Genomic DNA, 22,298 nt, shown 5'->3' with positions numbered 1-22,298 from the left:
TAACAACTGGTTTTTAATGGTGGATACATCCAAATGTCTTAATAAATATTTAACTCTTAAGCTGCTGTCTATGATTTTAATATTGTGCATTCACTTTAAAGCGATACTTTATGGATGTTAATACAAAAAAAAAAAAACGCCTGCGTTCTTCAATCTGTGAAACTGTGCCTTTTGTAAAGACTTGTTAATATTATTCGTTGACATTTAAGGCAAACTTTGGACTCGAACACCTGGCCACACAATGGACTAACATTACGCACACGCCTACTGAGCCGTAACCTCAGATCCACTGGACAAGAGTAGGCTGCTGCGAAAAGGTTCTTTCGTTCTGTTTTTCGGCAGATTCTGGCACTTGCTCGCATCATTGTCTTGTTGTTGAGCACAGATGGTTGTATTCCACAGAGCCTCCTGCCATACACTGTGCTCAGTGGTCAGCCACCAGGTGGTGCACTGGCCAATAAACCCTCCCTGCCCCTTTGGGGGAGGAGGTGGCAACCAGAGACTCAGTCGCAGAGGCTCTTGTAAGGCTCCAGGCGCTCGTGCTCCTCTTCGTTCAGCAGGTACATGTCAATGACGGAGTACAGCTCCTCCAAGGAGACGGGTTCCCTAAAGCGCTCGCGGTCCACGCCCCGTTTGTCCAAGAGCACCATGGAGAAGAAGGTCCTGGAAATCCTCAGGGCAAGCCTGTGGGGTGAGACGTGCGGGAGGAGACAAACACAGGTAGGCGTCACACCTACGACCTTGACGCAGAGCAGTTGGAGGCCATCAGAGACATATTCCAAACGCTTCTCCAGCCTTCTGAGTTGCTTCCCAACTGATGACCAGTGAGAAGAACCACTGAATGTTTGTGGACTCTTTCCTATGCCCAGTATACCTGTTACCCTGGAAACCGTAAAATTAGTTCTGCAACTCACCAATTAGGAGTAGCGACTAAGTGATGCACCCTCTCTGCGGGACAGCTGTAGGTACCTGAGCTCCTTGATGACCATGGGGTCCAGGTGTTTGTCCTTGATACGACCCACCGCGTGAGGAGCTCTTCCCAGCAGCTCGATGACAGTCACCTTCCGCATGTCCAGGCCGCAATCAGCTTTCTGCAAATGGAGACTGACCGTTAAAACCTGGGCCATATTGCGGTGTCCAGATTAGGCAGCAACGTATGTGTGGGGATACATGTTCCGCCTGAGTAGTTCGAGCAAAGAGGAGGAACAAACCAGTGCAACAAATTCAGCCACGTGGCATGAGGTAGCTTCAAAATCTGCACATACCATAGCCATAGTGAGGATTGGAGGGGCTGATCCAAATAAACAGATAAGCCGCCCCCTCCCACCCACCGTGTGGTGCGGTCGAGGCGAACGCACCTCCAACATGAGTTCTTGGAGCTTGTAGTACTCATTGGCCTTGTTGGGCGTGGACACGATGAGCAGCCGACGCTTGTCGTAGAACTGGTCCAGCAGGGCACCAGCAGTTTCGACCTTGACGTTGATCTCCGTCTCTGCAAACACATGCACACGTGCACAAACATACCGATGACTTCTTTCCAAAAATTGAATCTTCTCAGACAAAACAAATCGGGCTTCGAAACATCCGTTTCCATTTATTTTTCATGATGTTTTGGGACTTGCAGTGTTTGTGCTGGATGAAATATTTAAATTATGCAAAGTCAACAAGCCAGGCTGACAAAATATGCGTTGATACCCCAAGGTGGGCAGGAGTTCGGGGGTCCGCACTGGAACCAAGGTACATTCCGTCATCATTTGGCAGTAATACTCACGGACGCATGTTGGCGCCACGTCGGACCAGCTGCGGTCGAACTGACACACCCTCAGTCGCGGGCCCTGCCTCTCGTAGCCTTGCTCGCAGTGGTACTCGCACTCCGCCCCGTAGTTGTTCCCGTCCGCGGAGCAAGTGAGGTAACCGTGGAGGGGCTGTGGAAGTGTGGGGCACCGCCTCACTGGTCGCAGTCACAGAACAAACAGACACGCCCCCCATGTTACTCATCCCACTGCCGCCACCATCATGCTTTCTATGACAGAATCCACCAGCTCCCTGCCTTTCCAAAACAATGTTCTCAGGGTCCCCTCCCACGAGCAGACTTTCAATAAGACGTTACCAGTAACAGCACCACCTACAGGCAAATTTAATGATTTCAGACCCAGGGCAAGCAGATGGAAACTCAACTGGAACCTGGACTGAACCGAACCATTTATCCTGTCTACAAGTTTGCAGCCAGTGCTTCAAAAATTATTTGTGATGCTGAATATTTTCCACATTATTACATCCCGAGCTGTCCAAAAGTATGATTACCACTTGCCTCGTTAAGCACATTTAATACACATTCCTTCCACCCAGGCCTTGATGCCTCACCCTCCACACGGACGACGAACTTGCAGGCAGCCTTGTTCCTGGCCTGGTCGTACACTTTATACCGAATAACGTGTATCCCTTCTTCAAAACTGGAGCCTGGCATTTGGCCTACAAGTGTCACGCTGTAGGTTAAATTTTAAAAAGTTCAGAATTTGTTCCCACAAAATTAAAGGGAAAATCCATAATTTAAAGCACGTGAGAGAAAAGGACACAAACATCACATACTCGGTCAGAGAGACGTCAGCGGTATCCTTGACAACAGGAGGATCCCAGGTCACCTTGGCGGTCAGCTGCCCTGGATCCGCGATCCTCACTCGGGACAGCGGGCACTGGATTTTTGGAGGGTCACGATCTGAGAAAACACGAGTTGGCAGCAACAGGACACAGGTTTGGATCATTGACATGTGAACTGCCTTTCTGGGAAAAAAAAGTGGCTCAGCTAACTTTCAAGATTACAAAATGCTCCTAGAGGAGTGATTGTGGGAGTGGGGATGGGAGGAAAATGAGCCAAAGCAACAGAGTTCTGAGGACATGAAATGGGTGGAGGGACTGTGGGACGCTTTGCAAGAACGCCTGTTGACAACAGAAAGCAAGCTGGAGATAGAAAGAGGTCATGTTCAGCACTTTCTCATCTCCTGCAGCGTTTTTCACCAAAGCCCTATGGCCAAGCCTGCTCTTTATGCAGCGTCACAGGGAAGCGTGCGATCTCTCATCCTCTCCCAGCATCTTCATTTTGCGTCTGTATCTCAGGGCTTTGAAAACGGCCTCACCTGCACAGGTGGGCTCCCTGCCACTCCACGTTCCGCCCTCCTGGCACATACGGCTATTGGCGCCCTCGATCATGTAGCCCGGGTTGCAAGTGTAGTCGCACTTGGAGTCCACCAGCACTCCTTTGGTGCAGCTGTAGGTGCCGTGGAAGATCAGCGGCAGTACATGGCAACGCTGCTCTGCGGGATCGTAGTGGTGCGGAGGGGAGGCAAAGACACACACTTGAGTTCATCTGAATTTGACTGGCTGGGCAACAGGTTGCGCGTCCGCAGTTCTGGAGGTAAAACTGAGCAGGAGGAGGTTCCAGCAGGGCTCTGCAGTTGTACTTAAGCAACGATCTACTTCTCTATCTCTTCAGAAATACTCTCTCACTCACTCACTCACTCACTCACTCACTCATTCGCTGTCAATAACCGCTTATCCTATGGCAGGGTCTTGACACCTATCCTGGAAGCAGAGGGTGTTAGGTGAGGCAGGGTACACCCTGGACAGGGTGCCAGTCCTTTACAGCATATATGGATCACGCACACGCCGACACACTATGGGCAATTTAGTGTCACCAGTTCAGCTGAAACACATCTTTGGACTGTGGAAGGAAACCAGAGCACCTGGAGAAAACCCACAGGGACATGGGGTGAACATGTAATTCTTATTTAGCAACACCTGCAAAACTTTTCAAGGGCTGTAAAGCTGTAACTCACAGAAACTGTATTTGAGTAAAATATCAAAGTAGAGATCACATTAACGTCAGTTGTCTGAACTACATGAGATTTTTGCGTCCCTCTCGTCTTTATTAGTATAATGTGTTTCAGAGTGTCTTTCCTCTTCAGGTCTTCCAGGAATTGTCACACAGCCTGCCTCGGGGTTCCCCTCGGCTCACTTACGGCGGCACAGTGCGGTCCCCGACCAGCGCCGGGTTGGCATGCACTGCACCGAGGCTCGGCCCAGCAGCCGGAAACCGCGGTCGCAGGTCAGCTCGCAGCGCGTGCCCAGGGTACTGCGGTAATTGGGCCCACGGGGGGAGAAGCAGGTGACCTCTCCGTTGGGCAGTCTCATGGTGTGGCACCAACGCGGCTCTGCCGTGACAAAAGGTGAGGTGGGGGGACACACATCCGCCCATGTCATTCACACTAATCAGTATTGATGGCCAAGGTGTATTTCACCCTCACAGCTCTCGATGATGATGGCTTTTACACCTGGTTTACACCTTCAGACACCCCCTCGCTGACCTGTGAGTCCAGATGTCAATAGTTGTATCCTCACCCTTGTAGTCAAGCTGGGGTGTGTGATAGGTTTCCTCCTCTTGAACGTCATGAACAACCTCATTGTGGCTGTTCTGCAGAGCGGTCCCAGAACCTAAAAGAAACAAGAGCCCTCTGTTTATGGAAAGTTCTAGAAATGTTCCAGGCTAAACTTTCAGCCACAACAATAGCAATTGTAATTCACAAAGGACACTTGCCAGTGGCTCATGGTACATCTTCTGCTCTTTTGCTAATTTTTTGTGGCCTTCAAGTTAAATTATTCCATTTAATTTGTCTCAGATATAGATTTCAGAGCCCTTCGTGGATGTTTTAAATGGTTAATGTTGAAAAATTTGGACTAAAGGAAAACCGGTCAGAGGTCCCTTGGCTCTTGGCATTTTTTCTTCAGGCAATTTTTTCTTCCTTCCTCTTGACTTTTAGACAAAGCCAGATTTTAAATAGCCGTGTACATCTAACAAGAGCACACCTGGGTTCTCTATCAGAGATTTAAAAAGAGAAGCTTCTGCACTGTGACCTTGTAGAAAGTTTTGAAATGTCCACAGCATCCACACGTCCCGTCCGCATTCTCAGTTATGTTAATTGATTTTCTAAAACCGAGGCCAAAAAACGTTCGGCTGTGTGACGAGGGGCACATTTTGGGTCGTGAATCTTTCGTTCAAACTCATTTATGACACTCCACGTGTCCTCTTCTGGATCGGTGAACGAAACAGATGTACGTTCTTTATATAAACACATACTCACACGTATAGACCCGGGGTGACCCATATAAACTGAACTGTAAGGAATTCATTTATTCATGGAGAACACCATGCATAATACAACTATCCGATAAACCATATGCGAGGGAGTAAAAGAGCAGCTTTAACCAGGGCAGCAGCAGAGTTACAGGGGCTCAAAACAACAGAATTAGACTGGATAAAAAAAAAAATAAACATATTGATTAAATGTTTCCACAACATTTCTTGTTTTAATTCCTATACTGTACGTGCTCATATAAGGCATTTTACAGACAACACCATTTTCAGGCCATCGAGAGGCAGAGCGGGTTCAGCAATTTTGAAAAAACACTTTTCCACAAGACGGAGAAAACCCCTAATCATAAAAAGTCTGTTCTTTATTTTTTGGAACAATCCACCGCCAAACTATCCATGCCTGCCACATTTCTGTAGGACTTCTGGGTTCCTGCCAACACCCCCTTCAGGCAGAACGCAGTACTGGTCTCTCGCCGGGACCTTCGTACGACGTGGAATTTTCCACTCGAGTCCCTGAGAAGGGCCTAGGCCAACATATTAAATTTCCTTTTTTTTCCTTTTGCTTCATCATCATGGAGCTGCAGCTTTGTGGCAAGGAACACAAAATCCCTCCTCATCCCAAATGGCCACCTCTAAGGGTGATCCATCAGCACCACCAGTATTTCCCGACTGCGGTTTGTCCTGTTTTCACATGCTCAGCCCTCCTAGAGAGATATTCCCAGTGATCCTGCTCTCTATAGACTGGGAACCAGTATTACACTTCCCAGCATTCCAGTTCAAGCGATGCTGAACAATTCCTCTGAGCACCCAGAGCCTCCGCAAGAGACTCCAGATGCAGAACAGCTGACAAACTCCTCTGTGACCTTGGACCCAGTGCAAAAGATGACTTTGGCTCCTTCTGTACACACGCGGAAGTGGTGACAACACCACCCAGTAATGAGCCCAGCAATGGAAACTTGGATTATATTTTCTAACACGCTAAACACTGTTTTTACGGAACACCGCAAGGGCACAGAGACTGTGTTTCTTCATCACCCAACTTCATGTTAAAATGTTTATCTTGCTCAGCGTGTTGCAGTTACACAAACCCGGGTAAAACCGTTGCTTCCAGCCTTTTCAGACACTTTTGCCTGTAAATGGGATTTTTAAAAAAAAAAAAAAAATTTGCTCTACCTTCTTTCCACATCCGCACATTGGATTCAGGGACATCCTGGGGTAGCATATTCAATTGCATTGGAATGTCCAGCAGAGCCGGTCCAGACTCCACACACAGGAATGGAGCCAGAGGAGCACTTCACACTAGTGGGCAAAAAGCTTCCTTCAGCGGGTCCAAACCACAATTCAAAACAGAAGCGAGGAGTTCCAGTTTCACAAGGACACCGATGAAGCTTGGAAGTACTCTTCTGAGCCGAGGACCAACAAAACAATGATAAAACCTCTTTGATGCAGTGGAACATTTCAAATCAACATCATGTATTCCTCTGCCTGAGCCTTCCTCTCTGCACCTAAACAGCCAGGTGATGGTGCTTGTGGTGAAGCTGCCTACTGAGGCTGTACTGACAGCAGCCTTGATATCCTGTGATTCCACAGCAACACCATCATGTGGTAATTTACCATGACGACCTACCTCGTTCTGCTTGAGCGATGGGCACTGCACTAGGAGCCATGAGTCGCAGCGGCACTTAACGTGTGTCAACACGATCCTTGATGAACCGAGCAAACATGCAACGGCGCAACTGTGGCTGCAGACGAAATTGGCATGCTGCTACCGTCATACTCAGAACGAAGCGCAAGCAAAGAACATCGACTTAATTAAAAGACGAATTCCTCAGGCACAAAAACGTGGAACTTCTCTTCATCCGTCAACTTCGGCGACAGTTTGCGCAGAGTCCACCAGAATCTGAGCGGAGAACGTATAACTTCCGGTAGATCTTTAGACTAAAGCCACGTTTTTCCGAGCGCACGACTTCGAGACCTACAACGAGCAAACAATCAGAGCTGTTAGTCACGTGTCGAGTCTTAATCTAAGACCACCTGCCCGTAGAGTCGCACCACTATCAGAACATATTATTGTGCTTCTTCTGAATGTTGGCTTGGTGAACCCATTTATTCATTAGACTCTCTCGAGTCAATAAGAGATTACCAGAGCGACTGAGCGGAAAAGGTCAGGCGGCGGGTCCCGCCACAGCAGGTGTGCGCACATTCAGTCATTTACAAGTCACTGGAGCAACAGCGGGGCTGTAATTACACAGCTCTAAGGGAGAGGGGACACGGTGGTCACAGGCAGTCTCCAAAAAAGGGAACGCAGGCGTGTCCTCCCTTTGCCGACCTCCACCTCCAGCCATCTCTCAAGCACCTTTCACACACCTCAGATTACCTTCCAGTGCTCAGGACCGCAAAGGCACAAATGTTCCGAACATCCATTCATTCCTGATCTGAGATGAGGGGAGTCGAAAAATCTGCGAGACATCGACTTTACCCTCATTAACATTCATTCGCTTAGCTTCCTGACATATGAGCGATGATTTTGCAGACACCGGAAAATCCTTCTAATTTTATCTCATACTGTTGACATTGTGAGGCCAAAACTGGAACACATCACGACATCCTGCAATTTGAGCACACAATTCTGAGATTAATGGAAATAACCAACATTCACGTCTAAGCAAATGCATCTTCTGCAGTTAGAACAACGCAGTTCCGTGAAAAATGGCCTTTTGTATTGCTTGCATGTGCTCGTACAGAGGGGAAACGAGGCGCCACCGAGTAACGGATTCCATCTGTGAAAGGCTGGAGTCTGAGCATCTCACATGACTCCGTTTATTGCGGAATGATTACAGGACGCCACGTTCCCTTGTATCTCGGAGGGAGCGCTAAACGCAAATGTACGTTTCACAACATTTGTTTTCTCGCTGCTTAAAGCGATAAATATGACAGAGGTAGGATCTTCAGCAAGGAGCTGAACTCTGAGGACTCGGTGATGATACCAATACACTACAGCAAAGTCTTTGAACACCAGCTGGCACAATACTACACACAGCTGGATGCTGAAATACTACATCAGCCGCACGTATGCAGCGTGAGGATTTTTCCACCAGCTCCGAAACTGTTAATGACAAACTCAGTTCATCGGAGAGGAAAAACGTGTTTCAAGGGAAATACAGCAAGCCTCACGAACAGCTGTCACTTTTTCCTGCAAACTTCTCTTTCCCTTAAAGCCTCCCTACCATAATAGTTCATTTAAGCACAACATAGTGAAGGCTTTCATTTTCACCTGCATAGAATTATTTTGCACCCCGGAGCTGTACAGCTGCTATTTCTGAAAGAGTGACTCTAGACAATTCCTCGGGGCCCTGATGGGTGTACCTTTTGGAAGTGTGGATGGGGTGGGGGCAGGGCTGGAAAGGCCATATCTCTGAAACAAACACATTCAGCCTCACAATCCCCACAGCCTTTCCATGCCTTTAAAGCCGTCGTCAGGCTGAAAGACCATCAGTAGTCGCTTCTAGTACAAGACCCCCGATTTGCGGAGATGGTGGCATTTCCTCATCCCGGAGAGCGCGTGAAAATCATGCAAAGTAACTGGAAAAAAAAGGAGAAAAACATGAGAACAAAAGGGAGGAAAAGTGTGTGATGGACACGATGCTGCAAGAGATGCGCTTACATTATTGTCGCGTTCGCTGTAGCCAGTTTTATTTTTCAGCCTTTGATCTGCTCTAAGTAAGAGAGAGGCAGAGGAAACGAAGGGAAAAGAAGAGGTAAAGGACAGCGGCTCGAAACAGGCGAACTATCCAGAAGAGGGCTGTTCTCCATACCTTCATTGTTCCGGGAAAGAACCCCGGCCAAAGTGGACACTTCCAGGAGGAAAGCGATGCAAAGAAATGACATTCCAGTGTCTGGATGCCCACAGCTGTGAGAGATACAGACACACACACACACACACACACACACACACACACACACACAACACGACATATTCTCTTAACAAATAAAGAACATTCTCAGATACGTGATGTGAATATGTGGGAGAGCGGCGATAAGAAAGAACTCGGGAGTTCTATTCTTTCAACTTTGAAACTTTGATACTTTGTAACTTTCCTTTGAGCGCGTTTGCGGTCTCTGCGTATAATAATGTTTGAAAAAGGAAACACGGTGTAGCAAATGTGAAGCGATCGATGTGCCGTTAATGTGTGGAAGTGTAAAAAAGACAGGTAAAACTCGTACGTACCAGGGTTTTGGTTGTGGCTGTGCGGACGAGCGCTGCGCAGCGGCTCCCTGTTCCACAGCAGAAGAAGGAGATTATTGCGGTTTTCCTTGAGCGCTTTGCCAGGCGGACAGGGACTCGGCTTTAAAGACCCAACACGGTGGGTGGGGGGTCCTATCCTCACTGCTTCGAATTACTTTGGTTATCGATTACAATGCTTTGTATAATCACTTAATTCGGAGAATATGAACGACTGTGATTTTTAAAACCGTGCTAACCCAGGAACCACAGATTAGTTTTAAAATCTCTGGGCTGGTGGTGGTGGCGGCAGTGATTTGAAAATCGTTTTCAGCTCTGGGATAATGAATAACACAATACTTTCATGGCGATACAACTTTAAAATGACAATTGAGCACGAAGATACCGAATACGGTGAAAGTAACACTTGAGAATATTGAGCACTATCTGTTTAAGCGGCTGGGGTAATTATGACTCTGAACATCACTGAATTAAACTCATTGTCATTTGACGTTGACTTTTAATCACTTCTGACTCATGGATGACTGATTTTAAAAACACTTTTAACTCAGCAGATGGTTTTAAAACCATGTAATTCATTACAATCTTCAAATGTGAGAAATGGGTTTTTCTCAGTTTATTACACATATATGAATTAATAGTTTAAATTTTGTTTATTCATTAGCAAATAGAGTCTATGTGCGTGGCTATAATAAACTCAGCTTTCGTATTCATCCTGACGGCCTTTTTTTTTTAAAAAAAAAAAAAAAAGAAGAAAGTTTGGTACCACACACACACAGAGAACCGCTTGTCCCATACAGGGTCACAGGGAGCTGGAGCCTACCCGGCAACACAGGGTGTAGGGCTGGAGGGGGAGTGGACACACCCAGGACAGGACACCAGGCCGTGGCAAGGGACCCCAAGCAGGACTCGAACCCCAGATTCACTGGAGAGCAGGACCTGCTTCAACCCAATTCAACCCACTGCACCACCACACCCCCAGCTTGGTACCATTTACTTTTTAATTAATGCTGCCCAGATTTAACACTATTTGGAATAACTTCACTTTAACTAACAAGCTGATTGGAAGTGTGTTTCATACATACCTTTTCTGCTGTCACTTCTTTCTTAAAGCCATTTACACTGTTCCTCTAAGCATTCATACAGCTGGATAACTTTTCTGGAGCAATTTAGGGTAAGTACCTTCTTTAAAGCTACTACAGCTAGAGGTTGGATTCAAACCTGCAACCTTTGGGCCTAAAGGCAGCACTTCTGACAACAATGCTACCAACTGTCCCATTTAGGTTGCTGATACTGCAGTAACAGTCAGAAATGTAATCTGTCCTTAATTTTTATTTGCATTAAATAGTACATATATACATTTACATCTACATGTAGACTTTTAGAGGTGGCGCAGTGGGTTTGGCCAGGGCCTGCTCTCCAGTGGGTCTGGGGTTCAAGTCCTGCTTGGGGTGCCTTGCAACGTACTGGCATCCTGTGCTGGGTGTGTCCCCCTGCCTTCCAGCCTTGTGCCCTGTGTTGCTGGATTAGGCTCTGGCTTGCCGCAACCCCACTCGGTGTGTGTGTGTGTGTGTGTGTGTGTGTGTGTGTGTGTGTGTGGGGTCATTTAGCAAACTCTTTTCTCCAAAGTGATGTACAACTCAGAGAATACAATTTGTGCATTACATTAGGAGAAAGAGAGACACTTGCAGACGTGATTCTTAAGTAAAGTTAATTTATTTCTTTTCACTACATGCCCCAATGTTCATCACACGAGTAGCTGCATAAAACTCAGAATAGACAATTCCTCATCACCTTCCTACAATTTTTTTTTAGATACACAAACATTTACGTACAATACAGGAGTAGCGGTTGTGTAAAGGGTTATCTGGTGAACATTTATATCTTACATGAGCTCATGGGCAAAGTGAGTCTGGAAGAGGTGAGTTTTCAGGCTCTTTTTAAATGTGGGCAGCGAGGAAGATGAGCCAGTCAGAGTATGAAATCACCTGTAGAAAGATATACATTTTAAAATGATGTGATTTAACACCTCCTCTATCCACAAACAGCAATCTTCTCTCTACAAAATGTTTATGACAGACCTCATACAAGCTCTGACATACAGACACCCTTTTATTCTTACTGGACAGTTGTTATTGTTTCATGAGAAATTACAGTCTAGTCAGTTGCAGACAACTAGGAATTACATAAGTAAACTAGTCATTATTCAGCTAAAGGCACTCGTTGTCTGCGTGGTATTTCTCTTTCATGTTTACATAAATGCAGCAAAAAGCAAAACAGTTTCAGTAACTGGACAAGGTGTGTCATGCAAGGCAAATACAAGGAAACATATAAGAAATAGTCATAATTGTATGTTTGTCAGTTTGCTACCAAGTTATTTTTTTTGGGGGGTAGCAGTTTAGTAAAAATTAATTTCCTGTGTCAACCCTAAATTTTAAAAAATATTTGTACCACGCTTCTTGAAGAAAACACCAGAAATCCCTGTGATTCAAAAAAATGATGTGACTGGACATATGTGCACCATAAATTAATACTATTTTTTACTAAGATTGTAAAAAAAAAAGTGTGGTAGTATATTTTTTGGTATAAGTAGTAAAGTTTAATCTTAAAATCACATTCTTTCTGAGTACAGTTTAGCCTCTTTGAAATTGTACACTTGGATGTAGTGCTAATATTCGTCTCTTTTATTTGAAATCCAATCAGTTCAGCTAGTGTTGAGTTTTAAGTTTATCTAGTGTTTGTGTTAGGTGTTTTAAGTTACAATATGGCAGTAACTATTTTTGTGTCCACTCGCATGTTAAAAGTTACTTTGTCGTTGCAAAAACATACAGAGGGTAACCAACTGAACTGTCATAATTCAAGTGTATGGTTGTTCATTTACACATATACTTGTACTCTGAAGGTTGTTGACTCAAGTCCCAGTGCCGCAGTACCCTTGAGTAAGGTATCCTTACTCTAATTTCATACATCCATCCAGTTCCGATAACCGCTTTGACCTTGAGCAGGGTCGCGGTGGTCCGGAGCCTATCCCGGAAGCATTGGGCGCAGTGCCTGTCTTTGAGCTGTGAGAGGAAATCGGAGCACCCGAGGGAAACCCACACACTCAGGCGCGGAGAGAACGTACAAGAAGAATAATAAGAAGAAATGATAATAATGATGATGATGATGATGATGATGACGTGTACCGAATGGAGAAAGAGTTGCGTCTTGACCATCCCCCACCCCACCCCACCCCACCCCACCCCACCCCACCCCGGTACCTAGTTGCCATAGTAACGGGCGCGCAGGAACGGGCTCCCTCGTGGCTCCGCTCCCGTGTCAGATCTGTTCTCCGATCGGTGGCAATTTTGTGCATTTTTTTTCCCCCACCGGAAAACGGGCTACAATCAGTGACGACATTTCCCCTGTCCTTGGAAGTGCCGAGTGAAAGTTCCCAAAAAAGAAGAGGAAGGCGGTGGGAAAGTGCGGCGAGTGTTGTTGTTGTTGTGCCCGGAAAGTATCTGGCGCCGAGAGAATCATCATGTCGTCTCCGTCGCGAAGACTGCAGACCAAGCCGGTGATAACGTGTCTGAAAACCTTCCTCATCTCCTACAGCCTCATTTTTTGGGTCAGTTTGCGTGGCTTTTCTGTCAGTTTTGTGTGTGTGTTGCGCGTTGTGTGTGTTTAGTCAGTAGTGTGCACTTTTGGAGGATGTTTCGGCTCTCTGAGGAGACAAAGGGGGCCGGCGGCGCTGCCGAGTGCGAGGCACCGAGCGAGATAAAACTGAATTTAAACTGCACACTTCCCGTCGGCTGCGTCTTTATTTATTAATTATATATTTTTTGAAGTAAGAAAAGTGTAATGTGGTAAAAGTCGCCGCGATATTTCTGGGAAAAGAGTGCGTGTTTTGTTTGCCACAAACTCTGGCGCTAAGTGAATGGCGAACTTCCCTTCCTTGCGCTCGAGCCCGTTCGTTCGCGCCCGTTTCTTTTGTTCTTGGGCTTTTTTTCCATTTTCAAGTCTCCACATGATCCAAAAATCAGTTCGTTTAACAATTTTTCCCCTGCACGATTTCGCTAACTTTTTTTACGTTGTGTTTTTTTTTTCCTTTTTTTTTTCCCCTTTCTCCCGTTTTCTATGTTTAGTGTTTTGGACGCGCTGTGTGTCACTTTCGCTGGACTCGACCGGTTCATGCCTAACTTCTAATAATTAAGTTTAAAAAAACTTTTTTTTTTTCCTCTTCAGTTCATATTAAACGGATGCAAGTTGCGGAATCTCTGCTGTCGGCGTAGTTTAACCGCGAGTGATCCAAACTGCTTACGATTTCGGATTTGGGATGCAAAACGGACACATGAAGTTCTCAAAAAATAGACCAAACTAATGGATAGATTTGTCCGAGATCTGCGTTTAAAATAAAAAAAAAAAAAAAAAAAAATCCCCAAACCCAGATTTCCCTGTGGTACCACGATCAGATCAGATATAGATGCAGAATGAAGATCTTTGTGTATTGTCTCGGGTGTTGGGGGGGGTCCATGGAGTGTGACGTGGCACAGGGACACAGTGAACATCTGTGTGTCCCTGGAAACATCTCTGCAGGACCCTGACCCTTCATCACCACCACCATCATGCTGCGCTCAAAGTCCTCCGCGATATGCCCCATGCCATCTATTTATTGCCCTGTGGAAGGTGCCGGTTGCTGGCCTGCTGCCAGGTGGACTGGTGATCAGGGACGTCGATGACCCTGGGCTCGGAGACCAGAGGCGGGGTGCCCGTGAGCCTTTTTATCAAAGGTGCTGAGGACCGTGTTGATCCCGAACTTACAGGACTGGTTTGCATCACACGCTCCCTGCACCCTCGTGTGTGTGTGTGTACTGTGGTGAAATGTATTTCTGGCACGTTTAAAGCCCGGTGCGCCTCAGGGTTTGTCACCAACACCATGCAAAGCGTTGTTAAAACTGTCAGCTGACAGTCCTGCTGTTGAATAAATAATAGCACTCGGTTGCTGTGAAAGGCGCTGTACGCGGAAGTATGTCTGCCCTCTGGGCCGGCACAGAGGCATAGTAGGTAGCGCTGGTGCCTCTCAGTTCCTGGGCTGAGGGTTTGGAGATGGGTTGAATCTGATCTCGCCTGTGTGGACTCTGCATTTTCTCCCCTTGTTCCAGGTGCTCTGATTTCCCCCTGCTGACCAAAGACATGTCTTGGGTGAAATGTTGACTCTAAATTGTTCTTAATATCTGTACAAATTAGTGAATGTGTAAACCCATCCTTGCCTCATGCTTTGTGCTTCCAGAATAGGTTCCGGTCCATCACAGCCCTGGAAAAGCGGTTATTGATAATGAGTGTCTGTCGTGCACTGAAAGCAGATGTTTTAGGGCCGTCCCACTGCAAGGGCGCTATGAGTATGTTTACCAGGTCTGACCTGGCTTTCACTTTCAGTTCACAGGTGTCATTCTCCTGGCTGTGGGTGTATGGGGCAAGGTGAGCCTTGAGGCGTACATCTCCTTGGCCACAGATGAGGGCACCAATGCGCCGTACGTGCTTATCGGGACGGGCGCCGTCATCGTCATCTTCGGCCTGTTTGGGTGCTTTGCCACCTGCCGTGGGAGCACCTGGATGCTCAAGCTGGTGAGTGGAGTTGAGTGGGTGGTTGAGAATATCATGTCATCCTGAGGAAGACTGATTGTGTGTGGGCCAGCTTGGTCCAGGTGTTACTTGGCGCCTAATGTGATGGTTGCTTTCCCCTTCAGTATGCCATGTTTTTGATGCTCGTGTTCCTGGCTGAGCTTGTGGCAGGCATCTCTGGCTTCCTCTTCAGACACGAGGTGATCAGCTGTCTTCATTTGTACTTTTTACACTGCTGTGCCACAGTCGTTTCAACAGGTATAAAAAGTAAAACGATGTAAGTATAGTTGTAAGGTAAATATTGAGACCTGTTGTGTCCATCTTTATTGTGGTTGTATTGCGAAAATAATTTTCGCACAGTAATTTACAGTATTCACAGTGCACAGCACATTAGATGTGTTCTGTTGCATGCAAAATGTAGCTGTTCCCCTGCCTTCCAGATAAAAGCCATTTTTGGTGAAACTTATAAGGATGCTATCAAGAAGTACAATGGCTCGGACAAGAAGAGCAAGGCTGTGGACACCATTCAGAGGAGCGTAAGTCCCCCCCCCCCCCCCCCCCCCCCCCCCCCCCCCCCCCCCCTTTGAATTGTGCACAACCCGGCTCTTTATTCTCAAACACTGCGAGTTGAGGGACTATAAACTGTTTCCTACGTTTAAAGTATATTATTGCCAATGAAACGTGCATGGCCAGGATACTGGCTTTATCAGAAATATATCTGAATTGACTGTGAAAAACAGGACCTTGAAACTAAGTTGTGCAATACTCTTCAGTGTTTGCAAACGTGAACAGGTTCTTGGTCGCACCAAAGGTAGTTTTAACACACTGCCTGGAACTGGGGTGAGAAAGGGCCTTTGTTGACAAGCCTTCTTACATTTATATTTATTCATTTAGCACATGCTTTTGTCCAAAGCGACGTACATCTCGGCAGAAGTACAGTTTATGCAATTTATTCTTGTTAATTGGACACACACTTTCTCTCGTAAGAAACACATGACTATTGTAATTTTTTTTTCCCTCTAGTATTTAGCTGACCATTTTTTTCCAAGGTGACTTCCAGCGCTACACACACTACACTAGACCCCTTACAATTATTCACCCATTTACAGCATACAACACAGCAGTGTAATACACACACACATAAACACTGTAGGCAATTTACAGTCCCCGTTGCAGTTGAAACTTGTCTTTGGACTGTGGGAGGAAACTGAAACACCTGGATGACTCTCATGCAAACACAGAGAATGTAAAGACTCCAAAGGGTATGGAGTTTTCTGGGTTTAGTAGTTTTGGTTGGTTGGTTTCACTGTCACTAATGTGCTTTTCTGTAAATCTGCCTTTCCCACATATCTTCGGTTAGATCAGCTGAAGGTTTTTACAGTGGAAAATGTACCCTCAAATTTATTTTGCATGTAATAATTGTGTAATAGTACCAAGTCATATTACTGATGTTTAATGTAAGCTATGAAATACTGTATGTATTAATGAGGTAATTTGGAAAACTAGTGCCTGGGTACTATTTCAGGTTCCTGCTTGTTGCATGTTCTGTAACTTTGTGTTTTTTAAAAAAAAAAAAAAAAAAAAAAAACTACTTTAACTGGGCTGAAATTCAGTGAATGTTTTTGGAAGATGCTGTAGCTTGTGCGCCTCCCTTTGCTTGTCAGTGTCTCAACAGTTAAAAATGCTGTCATCCACATTGCAGCTGTGGCTCTTGCTGGAGTATTTCCGTGCTTGGCGGGAAGTGGGGTTATGCACAGTGACCTGCCCAGCTGTGTTTGCGAGAGGGAGGGAGCATGAAAGAGAGCATGTCCTTATGAAGTTCAGCAGTATTTATTTGCTTAGCTCGGTCTGTACTTGATAGCAACTTCTGAACACTTTTTTTTTTTTTTGAGCAGTTGAAGTGCTGCGGCGTGAAAAACTACACAGACTGGTCAGACACTGACTACTTCAAGACTGATGGCGTACCTGTCAGTTGCTGCAAGGACCCCAGCAACTGCACCCTGGATGTCCGCAAAAACATGGAGAAGGCGGCCACTGAGGTGTACAACACGGTGAGGGTTGCTGTGGGTGAGAAACAGGTGTACACGGAGGACACTGGGAAACGACTCTGTTTCCAAAGGCCTAGCTAGAAAGCAGAGCTTTGCTGTTTGCTAAAGACCATAATATATTAAATTGTGTACATCAATGGAAAGGCAATTGTGAAACAGTTTGAAATGGTTTAAATTTTGACTTCTACCCCCACTGCTATATCTTACCCTTCAGGGCTGTTTCTTGCTGGTGACCACAGTGTTGGAGTCCAACCTGGGCATCATTGCAGGAATATCCTTTGGAATAGCTTTCTTCCAGGTATCTACTTGTACACAGTGTATGGGGTGCTGTGCTCTATTGTGCATAGTAGCACAATGTAAACATGTAAACCATCTGCCATGCATTAAAAAACCCAACATCAAACCTTGTCAGTGGCTCAGCAAGTCAATTGTTTTTCTTGAACCCAGGCTGTTTGCAGCAGCTGAGACCACATTTCCAGTCTACTACTTAATGCAGTTCTGTCTGGATTTTCTACATCATCTAGGAGGAGAAGCTTGGCCAGGGTCATTAGTAGTTCCTAAAGATTTGTTAGGTGCATACAGATGATTGTGGGTAAGCAGTGAGTGACCTGCTGCTCATAGCCAGCTTTGATGCAATCCATGTAACAGAGGTTGGTTGTGGACAACTGTTATCCAGTGTAGAATTATATGTGACGGAACGATAGCCCTGTGTCAAAACTGAAATGTTCGGATTTGTACCTGATTTAATGTATTGAAATTTCTTCCCAGCTCATTGGAATTTTCCTGGCCTGCTGCCTGTCCCGATACATCACTAACAACCAGTATGAGATGGTCTAGTGTTCACCTGACACAGGTATTGTCCTGCATCATATGGCTGCCGTGCTCAGCCTGATTCTGTCACTCATCTCTTTGTGTCAGAGCCAAGAGGGATCAGCCTCCCTCTGTTTGTCTGTTGAGGTAGTTAAATGGCTGGAAATAGATTTATATTTCTGTTACTTAAGACTAAGGATCACCCACATTTCTAGGGGTAATGCTTTATTTGAATGTATGGATTTGGATTTTAAAACCTAATAATAGTCAGGGGTTAAGCTGCATTTGAAAACGCTTTTTTGGCTCACCATAGTATGTTTGGTTTTCCTTGCAGGAGACAGAGGAAAGCTGTTGGATGGAGCCTGCCTTAAAGGGAACTCTTGTAGTTTTAAACCTATGTAAATGTGTTTGTTAGATGTTTCTTGCTTTTTGGGTTTTTTTTTTTCTTTTTTTTTTTTTTTTTTTTAAAGACCATTTCACTTCTTGGCGGACAATAGGTTAAGGGAATGAAAAGAAATTGGCATGTAAGGGATCCATTTTTTCTTGCCGTTACCACAACTACGCTGTACTCAACTCTGCTAATGTTTAATCTTTCTTGAAGATACATGTTGTGGCCAGTGCCTCAAGCTTATTTTCAGCGAAGTGCTATTAATTGCTACAGGTTTTTGTTACCACAGTTCCACGAGATTTGGAAACTTAAGTTAATTTTCTGTATTTAACTGGACTCCCGTTGTCAATTCCTGTGCTTTTTTTTTTTTTTTTTTATCATTGATAGGAATCAGACATCACTCCCATTCTCAGTGTTGAGCTGTTTTGCACACTCCCTCTGTTTTGGGTGAACTGTTGGAATGATATGGTCTTCATGTTTCAGCCTGTAATTAAAAAAGATGTAGTTTCAGGGCATCTTGTTCTTTTCTGGAAATGCCTTTTTTTTTTTTCCCCCCCTTTTTGTAATGTAATGAATTGTGTTGTTCAACAAGCTGAAAGCAGAGGTGGACAGGACCTACAACACATGAATGACCTGCCAATAAATCAATGTGAAAAATCCCTCTTATATTGCCCTCAACAGAGAGTCAGAGATGTGTATTACAACAAAGGTGAGAGAATAAAGGGCTCGAGACTTTGTGTCTATTGCATATGCAAGATAACTGCAGTAGAACTATGTATCCTTATTCTCTGGGAAAAATTAGGCCAGGCCAGCTTTTTCAATATTAAAATATATCGCTGTAGATTTGTGTTGAAAGAACGATGTTTTGTAGCAACTGGAGGTGTTGAAGGGTGAGAGGAAGACAGACTAAGGGAAACAGTGTTAACATTTCTTTGGCTTTAACACCAATATACTATCTAATTGACTGATTAAATTCTGTTGCCTTACAGTTTTAACTCCAAATATAGTGGAGGATGATGTGGTTAAAAGTATGGGTTAAGTCAACTGGAAATGCAGCTATAAAGAAAAACAATACAGCTTCTCTACATGCTTTAACAAGGTGTTTACAAGGATACCCATATTAAACTCTCAAACACCACTACTCATGGGTGGGCAGTAACTAAACTAACACATCGCTTTAATGAAAAAACTGGCTTGAACGTTTTCGTTTTGGATCTGTGTTGTCCTTAAGATCTTTATGTATTTGTACAAAAATAATATTGTCAGTGTTAAAGCCGGCCTGTTTTAATATGTAAATCGACCATTGCAGCATATAAAATAAAAAAATACAACTCCAAAACCACTATGAAACAGACTATTTTTTCTGTTCACAGAAGATGCATAGAAACGCACGATGTAGCGCATGACTGGAGCGTCCAGCAGGGGGCAGTAGCGGTAAAAGGCTGCGCCGCTGCTGTGGGACGAGGTTCCCTAATCTAACTTTCCGGCAGGTTTCTCGGAAAGGTGCGACACGTGTGTGAAGCAAATTGTGGCACTAATAAACAAAAGTGTTCTCTCACTAAATAGAAATCGATTTTTGTGTTAACGCGCACAGTCGGTGAGACAGGATCCGTTTAGGAGCAGATGACCACTAAGTAGCATTCCTTGGGAAACATTGTTACCTGTCTCAGTGCTGTACAAAGCTATTTTTAACTAATTTAGTTTATTCCCCCCCATAGTATCAGAGGTTCCATATTAATCGTACGTCGCGCGCACGCAAAAGCAATCAGTACGAGGGCCCGGAATACAGCGGAGGGGGGAGGTGTCCTAGCGGGAACAGCCCGGAATCCCGCGCTCCCATTGGCTGTCAGCGGGACCTACATTGATGTGGAGGCGGAGAAGCTTCGTGTGGGAGGAGAAAGTCCCGTCAGTACAACCGGTCCCTGGAATAAAAACCGGAGTTCTGGAGGGGATGGAGTAATAGATTCGGTCTCCTAGGAGAAGGAGAAGGAGAAGGGTGGTCCTCTCGCTTTTGCTGTAAGTCAAGGTTTTTTTTTTTTTTTTTTTTTTTTGTGTTTGTTGTTGTATCGCGTGTGGTTCTATAGTCTAAGACTGTTGAAGTACCGATCCACACGTGAAATACGCTGTGTGTTGTCCACGTGTCCTGTAACACGAGTTCACGAACATATATGAAGACAAACTGCCAAAAACGGGCTTTAGAATCTCTTCATGCATCTGCTCTGGGTTTCTTTGATCTCTTCTTGTTCTTGAGTTCAACCTGTTTAGCTGAACGTCTGTGATCTCCTTACAACAGTATTGGCTCTGAAACCTTTTGCTCTTCTCAACATTGTTAAGCAGACTTCCTACATGCGTGATTACTCAACACCAAAGGCTCCAAGTGCAGTATTACATCCTCAGATATGAGCTCAACTTGCTTCAGGGTTCTAGAGTTGGTGGTAGAAGGAATTCCTTAACTGTGGCACTTGTGTATGGGGCAGCTTGGACTTGGTACTCCATAACTGCTATAGTCCTGTCCAACCTTGATGAATGATCTTCTGTTCTGCAGGTTTGTTTCTCTCCAGCTTCATAGCTGGTGTTATAACACCACACTCACCCTACTGCTGTATCTTCAGCATCACCATGATGCAAGTGAATGGTGAGCATTGCAGCAACAAGCACTCCCTGCTGACCATGATGAACCGCTTCATTGCTGCTGCCAACAACATGGACGAGACCATCATGGTGCCCAGCCTGCTGCGGGACGTTCCCCTTGAGGAGCAAGGGAGCAAGTCCTTGCCTAATGACAATGAGGTGGCTTTCCCCAGTAAGCAGAGGGACATGTATGAACACTACCTGCTGCTCAAGTCCATTAGGAATGACATGGAGTGGGGTCTCCTCCGCCAGGACATGGCCAATGGTGCCTATCGAGAGCAGGCCATCCACCAAGAGGAGGATCCTTGTGGTGGCCTCATTGCAAGCAATGATGACCTTGACCTTGAGGGCCAGTTTCACTATCATCTACGGGGGCTCTTTGGCATCTTGTCCAAACTCACAGTGGAGGCAGACCGCCTTACAAACAGGTACAACAGGGAGATCGGAGGGGGTAACTTCATCAGATAGTTGAAGTCCCTTCTGTACTTCTAAGATGCTCTCTTCTGCTGTGAAAATGGTGCAGAACACTGAGGTTTGTCTCGTCTTGTGCTACAACATGGACCACAAACTCAGACTACTTTGACCTGACAGGTCAAACCTCCCCCATGGATTCCTAAAACTCTCTCCTCTCAATTGTTCCTCGACAACATGAGGGTGATTCTACTAGAAGTAGAGTCCAGGTGTCTCTAGTCAGAACGCACCTATCATGACTGTCTCACTTGCTCCTCATCTGGCCTTCCGTTCTACCTTGCCAAGATGTTTTAACAGAAACAAATTCTTGCACTGACACAGATTGTATGAGACATCACCTGGTTAGACATGTCTGACCCTTTCACTAATGGCTTGTAGTTGAGTTGCAAAACCCAGTGTCCTCTCAGTCTTTGGTTCCTTTTTAAAGAATCTGACATTTTGTGCATGCAATGTGCCTTAAAGTTTTAAAAGGGATACACCAATGTTTCTTTTGCACATGGAGGAATCTAATGTTTGGGGGGGGGGGAGAAGAATCAAACCACTTTCTTGTTCACCTTAGAAACATGCTGGTTTTTTTTTTTTTTTTTTAAAAATTTGAAATTGTTCATTAAATAAACTAATTTACTGGGACCATCTGTCTTTCTTGATGCTGTTTTCTGTCTGGTGTTTGTGCTATACCTGCTTTGGAAGTAGTAATGAGGGTCCTTCTAGGTGTACCTGAACTCGGTAGCACTTGCCCAACAATAACAACTTGTACCTTCCCATATCTTACAGTTCACTGGGGGGTTGTGGGGGGGTTTTTTCCTTTTTCTCGCTCCTCTTCAGGTCAGTGATTAATGGTGTTGACAACAGTTGCTTCTATTACCCCACCAGGACCAAGGTACAAAATGTCCTTCTAGGAAGGGGTGGCAGTGAAGGGGATTAACTTCAGAAATTCATTATTTCCATAGTTCAAAACTC

At 45.3% G+C, this 22,298-nt stretch overlaps 3 protein-coding genes across 7 annotated transcripts; 2 read left to right on the top strand and 1 right to left on the bottom strand.

Annotated features, from left to right (window-relative positions):
- Positions 1-37: 37 nt before the first annotated feature.
- Positions 38-9,764, bottom strand: srpx2 (sushi-repeat containing protein X-linked 2). 4 transcript variants are annotated; one of them, XM_018733667.2, is made up of 11 exons: positions 8,962-9,040; positions 8,513-8,728; positions 4,396-4,488; positions 4,017-4,208; positions 3,135-3,311; positions 2,590-2,716; positions 2,365-2,486; positions 1,772-1,951; positions 1,359-1,492; positions 970-1,091; positions 38-684 (listed from the first exon to the last, which is right to left on the bottom strand). In XM_018733667.2, the coding sequence occupies exons 2-11, from the start codon at positions 8,574-8,576 to the stop codon at positions 504-506; spliced, it is 1,392 nt and encodes a 463-aa protein (XP_018589183.1). In that variant the 5' UTR covers positions 8,577-8,728; positions 8,962-9,040; the 3' UTR covers positions 38-503. The 4 variants fall into 4 exon arrangements, with proteins under 4 accessions (XP_018589183.1, XP_018589184.1, XP_018589185.1 ...); XM_018733668.2 differs by lacking the exon at positions 8,962-9,040 and adding an exon at positions 8,811-8,945; XM_018733666.2 differs by lacking the exon at positions 8,513-8,728 and adding an exon at positions 9,375-9,764 and having other exon boundaries at positions 43-684; positions 8,962-9,056.
- Positions 9,765-12,670: 2,906 nt separating this feature from the next.
- Positions 12,671-19,573, top strand: tspan6 (tetraspanin 6). Of its 2 annotated transcripts, XM_018733675.2 has the most exons (8): positions 12,680-12,996; positions 14,805-14,993; positions 15,116-15,190; positions 15,431-15,526; positions 16,886-17,041; positions 17,253-17,336; positions 17,807-17,891; positions 18,183-19,573. In XM_018733675.2, exons 1-7 carry the CDS (start codon positions 12,910-12,912, stop codon positions 17,873-17,875), a joined length of 756 nt encoding a protein of 251 aa, XP_018589191.1. In that variant the 5' UTR covers positions 12,680-12,909; the 3' UTR covers positions 17,876-17,891; positions 18,183-19,573. The 2 variants fall into 2 exon arrangements, with proteins under 2 accessions (XP_018589190.1, XP_018589191.1); XM_018733674.2 differs by lacking the exon at positions 18,183-19,573 and having other exon boundaries at positions 12,671-12,996; positions 17,253-17,885.
- Positions 19,574-20,156: 583 nt separating this feature from the next.
- On the top strand, positions 20,157-21,630 carry mid1ip1l (MID1 interacting protein 1, like). The gene is made up of 2 exons (XM_018733676.2): positions 20,157-20,252; positions 20,782-21,630. The coding sequence occupies exon 2, from the start codon at positions 20,856-20,858 to the stop codon at positions 21,333-21,335; it is 480 nt and encodes a 159-aa protein (XP_018589192.1). The 5' UTR covers positions 20,157-20,252; positions 20,782-20,855; the 3' UTR covers positions 21,336-21,630.
- The last annotated feature ends 668 nt before the right edge of the window (positions 21,631-22,298 follow it).

This window comes from Scleropages formosus, chromosome 13 (genome assembly GCF_900964775.1).
Source record: "Scleropages formosus chromosome 13, fSclFor1.1, whole genome shotgun sequence".
Lineage (NCBI taxonomy): Eukaryota > Metazoa > Chordata > Actinopteri > Osteoglossiformes > Osteoglossidae > Scleropages > Scleropages formosus.
The sequence above is the reverse complement of the archived record's forward strand: the minus strand, read 5'-3'. Positions and strand labels throughout refer to the sequence as shown.